This window comes from Cinclus cinclus, chromosome 4, assembly GCF_963662255.1.
Source record: "Cinclus cinclus chromosome 4, bCinCin1.1, whole genome shotgun sequence".
Lineage (NCBI taxonomy): Eukaryota > Metazoa > Chordata > Aves > Passeriformes > Cinclidae > Cinclus > Cinclus cinclus.
The window spans coordinates 51,325,393-51,338,254 of NC_085049.1; the positions used below are offsets into that span (position 1 = coordinate 51,325,393).

The 12,862-nt window shown below is 34.0% G+C and overlaps 1 protein-coding gene across 1 annotated transcript in view; it reads left to right on the top strand.

Annotated features, from left to right (window-relative positions):
• Positions 1-12,862, top strand: part of LRRIQ1 (leucine rich repeats and IQ motif containing 1) — a 102,084-nt gene that overhangs the window by 30,587 nt on the left and 58,635 nt on the right. Inside the window, exons 15-17 of the mRNA XM_062492514.1 lie at positions 1,896-2,372; positions 4,441-4,579; positions 6,979-7,098. Of these exons, the coding sequence (XP_062348498.1) occupies positions 1,896-2,372; positions 4,441-4,579; positions 6,979-7,098 (736 nt within the window). The remainder of the gene's footprint in view (positions 1-1,895; positions 2,373-4,440; positions 4,580-6,978; positions 7,099-12,862) is intronic.

Sequence of the window (12,862 nt, forward strand, 5' to 3'; positions counted from 1 at the left end):
CGCATGCCCGCAGTGACAAGATCATATTTTACAGCTTGGAAAAACAACTCAAAAAGCAGCTTCTGTAAAAAAAATAAAATAACACACAAAATTATTCCCTGTCTGAATTTTCACTTCCTCAATCTCCCCTTTCATTTCTGCTTAATATATTCATAGCCACTTGAAGGATGAAACACCTGCTTGAGATACACCTGCGCCTGTCAAAGGATAGGATTCACTGTTATGGTGGTTTTTCTTTTCTTTCTTTCAGGGTTTTTTTTTTTTTGACAATGAACAGGCATACTCAGGATATGATTTTCGTAGGAATTTTTTTTTGCTTTATATATAAAGCATTCTGGGATTTTCTGCAATATTTTAATATTAATAAATAAATAAACCAACAAAATAAATCAAATTAAAAAACAGGTAGGAATGGATTTTTTCCATTTATCCATTTTTTTTGTCTTCTTACCATATTATTTTATGTAGAAATTTGGTAATGATCTTGTACCAGACTTATATTTTTTTTAATACTTGAACTGAATCAATATATTTAACTAAATAAATTAATTAATGTTTCAAATATTTTCTGGTAAAGAAATTGTTAATCTTACTATATAGTTTGTTAGATCCTTAAACAAATATATTGATTGGTTTGAATATTTTTAGGACTTGTGATATGTGTAGAATTAACAGGAGTAGGGATAATGTTTTGTAGTGGACAATCAAATGTACAGCTATTACACAGTGAGTTACGTAATTAAGCTGTGTGGATCAATTTACCCATTCAGATTTTGGCCAAGAGCACTGAAGTTGTACAAGCAGAAGAAGAGTTGGAATCCTTTTTACTCTTATAGGATCTGATTGATTCTTAAAAATCTAAAATGTTCTTAGTTGAACTTCACTGAGGATACAATTATAGTGGTAAAGAGTCCCCTATATAGCCTGATAAAAATTTCACCTTTCCAGAATGATAAACAGGTAGGAAATTTCCATTATTCTAACTATGATTTTAGGACCTAATTTTTCCAGACTAAAAGAAAATTGATCTTATTTCTGCTTTTTTCTTGGATTGCCGACCTAGAATTGACTTTGGACTCCTCTGAAATTGGCACCAGATTGCAGATCTCTGCATCTACCTATATCATTTAAGGAAAATGTTTTCATGATTCCAGAACTATCTGCTACCTAATAAAATGAAAAAACACCATCCAAAGTACTGACAGCCATCTGAATCTATAACAATGGGTTCATATTTACTTACTTATCCTCATCATTTAGACAGTGTTGCACTAAGAAGGAGTGAGAGCCAGACTTCATAGAGTATTGTTGCTTCATCTAGTGCTTTCCCTTATGTTGATAGAAAGGTCTGTACTTAAAAATTTATTTTTTCCTGAATTTTCTTTAGACATTGTAGTTTGTTGGTTTGAATCTAAGTTTGGGTTCTGTTGCTTTAGTTCTTATCTCAATTTTAAAATTACTGTTATTTTTATATGAGCTTTCACAGTTGCCAGGTAAGATTTGATTATTAAGGGAAAATTGCCTCAAACCCTCTAAAAATGTGAGCTTCACATACCACTAACCACACAGAAAGTTAATGGTGAAATGCATGCTATAATGGCTATTAAAAAAAAAACAAACAAAAAAACAAACTGAAAACTTTCTCTTTTAGAAAAACTCAGAGTAAAAATAAGAAATACGTGTGATTATATATGTCCAAAAGAAGACAAAATTTCATAAGGTTTATAATTACTGAAACTGGATTTCCAATAGGAGTAATTTCTATTTGCTGTAAGAATATGGAAACATGTAAGAATACTTGAAAATACAAGCTATTTTAGAAAATAAAAGAGGGAATTTTTTGAAAAAGCATTCTAACAGACATATACATTTTTTTTTCTTCTTTTTTGTTTCAGAGTTGCCTCTTCTATTGATTCTGCACTGGGACAATGCTGGTATTTTAATCAGTTGATGAAACTTAGTATTAAACATCGATATGTACATGAGTACGGTCAACTAAACATTACTGACAGAGATGGACCAGAAGCACTTCAAAATCATTTAAAGCATGCATCCACTGGCTGCCTACAGGAAAATAACCTCTTTATCATGGGTGCGACAGAAAATAAACAGGTCTTGTTGGATCCTTCCAAAAGATGGATTGCTACTGGTGATATTCAGGCCACATTCATTAACTCCTCCATACCTGTACACCAGAAGGAAAATAGAGGAGATCAGAGATTGAAGCAGAAGAGCACTGAATCTTGTATTAATTACAGTGTGGAGAGCAAAGGTGACAATAATATGTCAGGCAAGCTCACATTGCAACAGTCAGTGATAGTAACAAGTGATATGGGAAGAAATTTCCAGCACTTTGGGAATGATAAAGAAAGGTAAGACAGATGTCAGGTTTCTTTCAAATCAATTATACAGGTAGACAATAGGAGTGAGGATTTTTTGGCACAGAACTGGTAAGATAATATTTTTAAGCTTATTAGACAATAAAGCATTATATTCAAGTGTTGCACACTAGGCTTCCATACTAACAATGAAGAATACTTTGTGGTATTCTCCCAGTTGGTCTGTTAGGATATAGATACTTATGTACTTCAAGTAACATTAAGACACCAATTCAATGACACATACAGAGTTAGGAATGCAAATGGCAAATGGTTTGCAGAAACTTTGGAGGAGATTAACTAGAAACTAGTGTAAGGGGGTTTTTTGCCAAAATTTTTCATTAGACATTGAAGATTCATCTGTGTAAACTTTACAGTCAGTATCATTTAGAAGGCAAGAGGAAAAATTACTGAAGTCTACCATCCTAATCCCTTGATTTAGGCCAGTTTTTTGCTGTTGTGATGACTGAAGAGCTAATGGCCTGCCCTGCTTTTGGCCCTCCTCCAACATGCCTTAACCTGCTTCTTAAAAGTAGAGGCAGGCGTGAGAGGACAGTTCAGCTTGTAATGTGTCCCCAGATTTCCTCCTGCATGAAACAGAGTGGTTTATTACCTCTTTGGAATGTGTTTCCTGCTAATTTGTATGGTTCTGGATGTACAGACAAGGGAAACAGAAGCTGATTTTTTGCAGTAATTCCTCAAGATTTGAATTAAAAATTCATAAGAATTCAGTTTCAAAAATGGGGGTTTAGAGAACAGTATGAAAAGCGAGCATGGCAGGTATGCTTTTTTGAGCTGTTTAGGTTTATGGTAAATCAGAACCTGCTTAGTAAGCACTTTAAGGCACTAGCAATTTGTCAGAAAATTTATGATTAAAGAAGACCATACAATTCATGATCACCTCTCAGCCAGCTGAAAGCAAGAATACATTAGTCTATTGCATGAGATGAATGCTTCAAAAATTTTGTGAAATAGTTAATTTAGTTTTTCGTTAATGCTTCAGATATATTCTGTAAGTGTGTTTATGGAGACTTCACTTTAAAACAGAATGCAAACCAGTGTTTGTATTTTTCTTGACCTTGAAGTGTGAATTTATTTTTTTTTCTGACTAGTCGTCCTCTATTTAAATAGATGCACTACACAAGGAAAGGAATTATGTAAAGATTGGAAATTTAGATGTCTTTTCTTTAGTACACTATCCAGTTGAAATGAGTATTTTGTGGAGAAAAGAATTCCAAGATAGTAAAGGTAGTAAATTTATAATGCAGAGCTGACATTATACTTTTTCTCCAACAGTATGAATTAGTTGAACATGTATTTAGAAATCTGAACCACTGAACAGATCTAAATAGTCTGTCCTTAGTGCTTGTTAAAAAATGAGCAAATTAGAAAATATATGCATAATAACCAGTGGTCAGAAGTCTTAAAGGGTAAAAGCAGGCAAAAGATGAAATTGCACTTTCTGTGTTTTTCCTGTCTGCTTCATTGAGAATACCTTTCTCATGCAGTTTTCAATATTTATCCCTCTTTAGTGCTTGGTGGGGTTTTTTTTGTTTGGTTTTTTTTTTTTTTTTTTGTTTTGTTTTGTTTTGTTTTTGTTTGTTTGGGTTTTTTTGGGGGTGTTTTAGGGTGTTGGTTTTTTCTTGGGGGTGGTTGGGAATTTTTTTGTTGTTTGTTTTGTTTTCTTTTGTTGTTTTGTTTTTTTGTGAAGTCGGTGGAAATAAGTAGACCCCTCCAGTAGTGTATTCAGTCATTGCTGCACCATTTCTGCTCCTAATCCGTCCTTTGAGGACTCCTCCTCTACTGTGACTGTTCATGGAGCAGAGCCCAGTGGAGATTAGTCCTAAGATAATTGGATTTCAGATGTTATGTGATGTGAATATCCTCTAGTGTTTCTGAACATATATGTCACATCTGGATTGTAATTTCTTGTTTAGTGGCACAACTTTTCATTTGTCTCAAAGCATAGTGCTATGTTTTATGGTTGAAGTTTGGCAGATATGATGTTCCACTTGTACTGGTGAGGCCATGTGAATCATAAATGTATTTATTTCTCCATGAGACTACATATGGCAGCATCCTTGATCCAGTCTTTTTGGCGACAGTACCATGCTCAGAGGACAAATAACTGCAATAAAACAGAGAATCATCAGTTTGTAGAAGCTTTGAGACAGAAACATGAAGCTGCCACAGTAATCCAGGTTGGTTTATGGCATTTTCTTATTTTGTAAGTTTAATAACATAAAAAATCTTTCTAGTTTTGTGCGTCATCTTCTATTTTTGCTTATTAAGTTTCATAATTAAATATTTTTGTTCTATTTAATCAGCGTAAGCTTGTTGCTTCTAAACAGATACTTCTTTACAAAAAGCTTTATACAAACATAAAAATATTTCCCCTTTTTCCACCAAGTATTTCCCTGAATTATTTGTACTTTACTTAATTCTAATATCATGTTTAAGAGGTACTGTGCCCATGTTCTTACTTGGGCCTGTCTATGCTATGAAACTGATGGATGCTGTGAAACTAATGTGTTATATCTGATCTTTTTGTGACTAAATAATCTTCTTGTCTCTTCTGTCCTACCTATCCATTTCTTTCCTTCTCTTCCTATCTCCAAAATCCAGGGTTGCTTTATCTGTATTGTCCTTGGGAGCAGACCGTGGCCTAGGCTGTCCCATGGTAGATACTGAACTAAGTTGAACGGAATGGTTCACTATGGCTGAGAGTTGAAGTCCATACCTTGACTCTGTTTAGTTTGGTAACCAGTATTTGCCTGCCAAGTTGACAAGGTTCATGGGGTTATTTTCTACATTTTGAAGCAAGTAAACCCTTCAATTTCATATTTCAAGTTAACTTGAAAATATTCCATGAAGTCTTATATACAAGTTTCAAAAGTGACAAGGTGATTTAAAAGCAAAATTTTTTTATTGCAGTAAAATGTGTAGCAAGCATATTAACAATTGATTTCCATTAACTTATTTAATCCATTTTTTAACTTATGTATTTGACCTCTACTATATATTAAAGTGGTGCGTTTAACAAATCTACGTAGTGATTAATATGTGCTTCCTTTCATCTGTTTCGAACATGGTAATTCCCAAAGTATGTATGAAAATAAAAGTAATTTATTATTTATTTTCTGTGCATATTACAGATTTTTAGATCTTGCATACATCCATCATTACATCCACTTTCTGTAAATAAAATTTTAGTCTGTTTAGTCTCTTTTCACATTTTTCCATAATTCTCTTTTTGTTCCTCTCTGAACCTTTGCCACAATCTGTTACAATCTTATTAAAAGAAGCAACAAGAACTGAATTCCATGGACAGATATAGAATGAATTTGCACAGTAAGGAAGTTTTTATTTTGTTTCTTAAAAACTTCTTCATGTGATTTTTCTTTTTGATCATGACTGAGCACTAACCTGGTGCTTTCATACATCTCTGTTAGCAGCTGCCTCACAATTTAGCCTTCTGCATATATCATTAGGATTGCTATTCTCCTTTGAATCTGTAAAAACTAATTGTCTTTGTTGAATGAAATACATTTGTCATTTGATCACTCAGTAATATCAGGGTATTTTATCTGGATGCTTACAAAGGTCTGTTGGAAAATAACAACAATGAAATTATAAAAAAGCAGCTCTAAAACATGTAATCATTTTATAATAATCAGGAAAATATGTGTGTAAAAGAACATTTTCAATAATTTATATGATTAGACAAACTTTTTCTAAAAATTAATAATCTAAATGTTAAAACAGAATATGAGATTTACCCTTCCTATTTTAGTGCCTTCATTGCAGAGCCATTAATGGTGTACAACAGCACTTATTTTATGACAGTGAGGATATTTTGCATGGTGTTTTAAACACTTGGGGCATCTTGAAATCTAATGATGTCAAATACTGATCTGGGGGGAAATTGCTGTCTTGTATGCAGTTTTCTTAATTCCATGTATCTATCTCATTTTGATCTCTGCAGTGTTTTTGCTGGACATGACTCTCTGCTTGGCATGTGTTCCTAAGAGCCTTCCTAGTTTTCTAGCACTTTAATTCCTAATGTGCTCTCCTTTTTCTTAGAGGTTATTATGCTTACTGGTACATATATATATATATTTTCTTTTTTAATAAAGATCTTAGTTAATAAAGGGTAACTGACTTAAGTCAATTACATGAAATGTCTCCAAGAATTGCCACTTGTAAACCATAAGACATTTAGTACATCTGTATTTTTATTCTCATTAATTTGAAAGTTGGCACTCAGGTTTTTCTTATGTAGCCTTTCCTTTCAGTTTATAATAGTCCCTGAAGGAATTGTCAAATAATTAATTAGTTGACCCAGGTTTGTAGTTGAGGGAGTTGCAGGATTCCTTTCTGCTTACTTGTGGAGAGCCTCTTGAGTACTCTAAGCTTTAGACATATGCTGGCATTTAATTTGTCTTGTAGTTTTCAATGTCACATAAAGTTCAAAAAACAGATCATTGAGCTATTAAACAAAGGCCCAAGATGTTTTATCTTCCTAATGGGATAACATAGAGAATCTGGATTTGGGTTTGATGTATGGCTATGTATAACATGCTTTAATTTTTTTGTTTAGGCATTTTGGAAGGGTTTTCTTTTGCGAAAGAAACTGGCCAGTGCTCTTGCAGATGTTAAAAGTGATGAAGTGGAAGATGAATATGAAGAAATAAATGTGGATGCTTTCACATTTTCTGAAGTAAGCACAGTAATTAGCATAAAGCCTTTGCTGTTCTTCTTAAGCAGTCCTGTAGATGTTGGAAATGAAGAAAAATGGAAAGCACTACCAAGGCTAGAATTAACACATTGGATGTCCAGAAATAAAGAAGCATTTCTTATCCATAGCTGTTTTAAATTTATTTGTCTTGGTTAACTGCTTCCTGCTCTTTGTGATGCTCTGGTACTTACTGTGCTATTAATGTCACACCCACTGTAGAACACCATCCATTTTTACAGCTAAAAGGCAATCAAATGAGAATAAGGATGCAGTTCCTTTTGTTCCAAAATGTTTGTATTTTAGTAACACAATATAATTTCAGTAATATTTTAATGTGTATTTTCTTCGTGTTCATGATGGAGTGATATCAATTTAGAAAATACTGCAGCATTGAATGTCAGCTGTATTCCAGTAAAAAGAACAAATCCCCAAAGCAAAATGTGAAACAAGCTTATTATCTTTTGTGTAGTGTGCTAAAAAAATCAGAGGTTTAAATACAGTAGTAAATTATGAAGAGAAGTACGAGTAGATCAGAAAAAAAAGCCCCACACTTAGCAGTTTTGTTATGCTCAATAATCAGGAATTGTTACTAGTTATTTTTACAAGTTATATAGAGTTAGAAATGGTCTTTCAGTTTCAAAAGGATTGAAACTGGATGAGAAGCTTCCATTCTAAGAAATAAAAGTGGACTCCAGAGGAATTTGAGGAATAACATGGCATTCAAAACTGAATTTAGCTATACTTAGGTAAAAACTAAAAAATGTCTGTAGACTCAATATTGCCATTCAGTAAACAAGAAAAGGAATCTGTAAAGAGTTTTTTTCTTTATAGCCTTAAAAGACAATCTATATGGGAATTTCTAGACCTAGTATGCATATTAAATAGTAAGGCAGCTGTTGATGAGTCACCTATGTTCTTGTCTGGAGAACTGCTTTCTCCAATTGTTTGCGTTCATTGGCTGCCTTATTTTTTTTTTCCTTAATGCTTTCAGGTAAAGCAAAGAAAACTAACAGCAATGTGGCCTTTTGAGACCTAAGAGGATATAACTAAGATTTTTTTTCATTAACCCTTGTCTCTGAATGTGCTTATTCAGCTGCTGTGTCTTTGCAAGAGCCATTTATCAATATTCCACTGTAACGTTGCACAGGAGATTGATGCAATAGCCCTGCTACTGGCAGGACTAGGTCCCATTTATAATTATGTGTTTGTATGGATCATGGAGTTGTGAAACCAAGTATGCTGTTGGCTGATGCAGTGCAGTTTATAGTTGATCAGTCTTTGGTCATCTGATGCCAGGATTCTTTTGCCAACTCCTCTCCACAGAAAATATCTGGGCTTTCTATGAAATTATTACCAATGAGATGATGACTTAAGGTGTTTTTATTTTTAAAAAATAAAAATTAAAAATATTTTTTTTAAATTTTATATTTTTCTTCTCCTTTTTGGCAACTATTTTAAGGTACATTTTCAGAATTACTGTTTCATTTAAGCGCATGCAAAATGTTTGGTGCCCAAGTTCCAAGAATCATTTGGTAGATGGGAAAAGTGTGTGTGTAAACATAGAGATCTGGCTTAAATTTTAGGATTTTTTTCATTTTAATTTGAAATACATATACAAAACAGTTTCATTAGTTGATGCTCTCTGATCCCTGGTTTCTTTCTAAAATAATAAAAAGCAGAACATTGAAGGTTTTATTTCTTCACACAGGAAGGAAGTATTTGTTCATATATTAAAGAAGGAAAATATCCTGTTTTGAATTACTCAGCCAGTAGGCCAGAGTTTTACACACAGTAATTCACTTGAGCCATTCTTGCTTCTCTCTGTCTGGCCCAAATAACCCTGTCATGTTTGGTTTTGGGGTTTTTTAATTGCTTAACTGAAAACTACACTTACAATTTTGTTCCATGTTTCTGTCAACAAGACAACCACGTTTGGACAGGTGTTCCTGAGGCCGGGGAGAAAAGGAAGGGATGGAGAAGGCAGGAGAAAGAAACCCAGCTGATTTCAGAGAGATTTGTACTGTATCACCCTCTTGCCACACTTTTTCTTTTTCCCCGAATTATTATTGAGTTTATCAGGAATGAAATAAAGCACAGATTTAGGGAGAAATACTCAGGAAGTATTTAGGTTCAGATGATGACAGGTGAACCACGAGCTGACATTTTAATTTGCACAGCAGGCTGAAAGGTTGAACTGTGGACTGATGTCAAATAAGCTACTCAAGCCATTAGCTTCATGTTATGAAAAATATAACAACATATGTCTCCTACAGAGCAGAGTGTATGATAAATTTAAAGTGAATATGTCTGTGAAGGTTAATTTTTTTTCAGTGAATGAATATTTCAATGTTCAACATTGATCATTGTAACTAGAATTATTTCCTATGTTTATCTTTTTTTTTTCAAGTGTATGTGTTGTCTGCACTGAAAAGTTGATTTTGAGAAATATGTGGTATAACTATATTGGGCATATACTCTATTCTGTCTAGCCCAGACTAGCAACTCAGTACTAGGTTATCTGTTTCCATGTGTCGGTAGCTGTTTCATTGTCTACAGTTGGGTAATACCAAATCATGTGGACTTCCTACTTCTGGAGAGACGAGCAGCAGAAACTTGGAACAGTCTATACTTCCCAGTCCTTAATTTCTGGTCTCAGTGTTTTATAGCAAAGTGCTGAAGCAGAGCCAAATAGTGACACATGGTATCAGTGGCTATCTGTTGTGTTTCAAACAAGTGTGTAGGGAGGAGTACATATTGCTGGGCTAAGAGATCCCATATGCTAGGGTTTGAAGGAAGAGAAAAATATTTGGACACCATTTTGTACTGCAGATTTCAGTGTTGTATAGGGTAAGTAAAATGAGAGGGAAGGGAAAAAACCCTTTTCTTATTGGAAACTGATACAAATATCTTAAGTCTTGTCTAAAAGCTTTTTGAATAATTCACTATTTTGTATTGTAGTGGTTTAGGTTTTGCTTATGCTCTTATGTAGGTTTCAGTCATTATGATTTTATTCAGTGTTAGAGAACATTCTACAAAATCACTACAAAGCAAGCACCTACCTAAACCATGTTTAAATATCACAGTGCAATAAGTCATTAGGCATCAGTCTTCACAAAAAAAAAAATGTTTAATACCTTCATTATAGACTCAGCGTACTCAGAGTTCCATGGAAGGTGAGGCTGTGAAACAGCATGGGGGAAACCCTAGTGTTTGATAAAGATCTTAATTTATGCCCATCGAACAATAGTATAGTTTTACTACAAGTTAAACACTGTATCACATGAAAAATGGATTGCAAGTGATTGAGTAGAGGAATGGGCTTTATCTTTCTAACATTAGCATGAATACTCGTCATTTCACCCAAGCCATTGCTGATACCTTCTTGTATTCATATCTGCTCCCATACATTGCCAAAGCCATTCAGAGGCAATTGATGGCAGTAGTGTTTGTGTCTGTCTGATTGTGCAATGTCAAACAGGCTATCCCAGATGACATGAAAGATCTGGCCAACAGATGTTTCACTAAGTATGAGCTTGGTATTTAGTGATATCTTCACATCTTTCATGTGGACTTTGGAGAATTCCAGACTACATGCTCCAGAAGGCTGATCTTAAGGCAACCTTTCATCAGCAGTCCATCCATGTAGCAAATGATCTACAGGGCAGAGCTCACTTTACCTCTGGTGGATGAAATCTGACAGCACATTTGCTTGACACAGCTCTTAACTTCTGTACGATCTAGATATCAGTGTTATTGTTTTCTTGAATGTAAATATGATGTGAGCCAAATGCAAAATTCTAAACTTGCTAGGGTGTCAGAAAGCTGAATAAATTAAATATGATGAGTTTTTAGACAATTCGTTACCCTGAGCAATGACCACTGAATAAATTACTGTTTTCCTACACTGAATAAACATATGGACACATCTTATTTTCATAAAGAGAAGTATCAGTATTGATGATTACATAGCACACCAAGTAAGTACTCCATTTAAAAACTTCATTTTTAATTTAATTTAAATCACTTCAGGTCATACTTTTTCAAAAAGAAAGTCACTTTATAAGTTGCAACCAAGTTAAATAGAAATCCATCACTGAGAGATGGAGAGATTCATCAAGAGACATAACACTGTTTCCCTGTGACACTGTTGTTCTTATTCTGAGCTTGATTATATAGATTTTTTTAAATTCCAGTCTTTCTGACAGCTTTTGAAATTATTGTTCAGGAGTTTTCTTCTCTTGTTGCTTTTTTGTTTGTTTTTTTGTTGGTTTTTTGTTTGTTTGTTTGTTTGTCCACACTCAGACACATGGCCATTCCTAATTTTTGCTTGTATTCCACAGCAGGTAGGTAGCAGTTTTATTTTTCTATCTTCTCATTTTTATTTTTCTGAGGAGTAGGAAGAGTAAGAACTAGCTCATGTGTGCTAACTCTTAATAAGTAAACAGTAATTACAAAAAGAATTTCCTCATGTCTCCCATCTTTAGTTTTCTTATCATATGTCCAAACTAGACCCATATGATGTGTTTTGTTTTCCTTTCTGATAATCCTCCATAATGTGGTTTGTCTCAAACTGGAGTTTATGATCGTGAGCTTGTGACAGTGATTGCTGTTTTTTGGCTAGTGTGAGGAAATAAGTGTAGCCCATGGATTAGGAGGTCCCCATAACATTTTTTGTATCTTGACACACTTATGTATGTCTAGCTCCTGTAATTGCTTATAAATGTCATGTCAGCATCCAGCCATTCTGTATTGTATGCTGCAAAAAATATGATCCCTTTTTCGTCAAACTTCATGTAAAGTTAGAGTGTTTTATAAAAGCAAAAAAGTCTGTTGAAAATTTCATTAGATCCATACCCTTCTTTTAAAAAGGAGAAAAAAACTCTCTCCTAAGCAGTATATTGGAAGATCAATCTTTTTTCCATGAGTTTTATCAATAATCACTTGATACGTTCCTGTTGCTTCGGCTGCTGTATTGGGGGATTGCATGCCTTTCATAGTCTGTACTATCTTCAGATGCATAAGACTTCTACCTTTTTCAGCAGTGCTGCTTATCTAATTTTCTAGTTGTCTCAGGTATTCTGGGCTTAGAAGTAGTTTGTTGCAGTCTGTACCTGAAAAAGTAAACACAACTATAGCTATTAAAGGCTGTCACTAACACTCCAGCTTCACAGCTCATGCAGGATGTGCTCTGGTTGCTTTCTGGTCTCCCACCATGAGATCTCAGTTCTTCCTACCCGAAATGTTGTTAATTTTTAAACAAAACCTGTCCTCTTCAGTTGTCTCTGTCCAGTTCTTGGTTAAATAGGCAGATTGAAACAAATACTTCCCAAAAGAAAGCCTATTAGTGTTGCATGGAACTACAGATATAATTTGAAACCTATATGTTGCAAATGATGCAATATTTTTTCTAAATTACACTTAGCTTCTATGACATACCAAAGAGTAAAGATATCATTAATTATAATTCCTAGTCTTATATTTCTAAAGACAAGCATCAAAACTGAATAAGCAAGACAAGCAATGGAAAAGTGTATGTAAGTGAAACAAAAAAAAAAGCTTCAGTTCTTTCTGCTCACTACTGTAGCCTCAAAGGAAAATTGTTCTAAGCCAAAAGTGTTATTATAAATGGAAGCAATAATACAGTCATAAGTTCTTTTCAATGAGTGCATCTCCATCTGGAGTGTCTTGAAAGTTGAGCTAAGGATATCTTATCATTGAATATATCTTCCCTAAGTTCTTTAAGTTT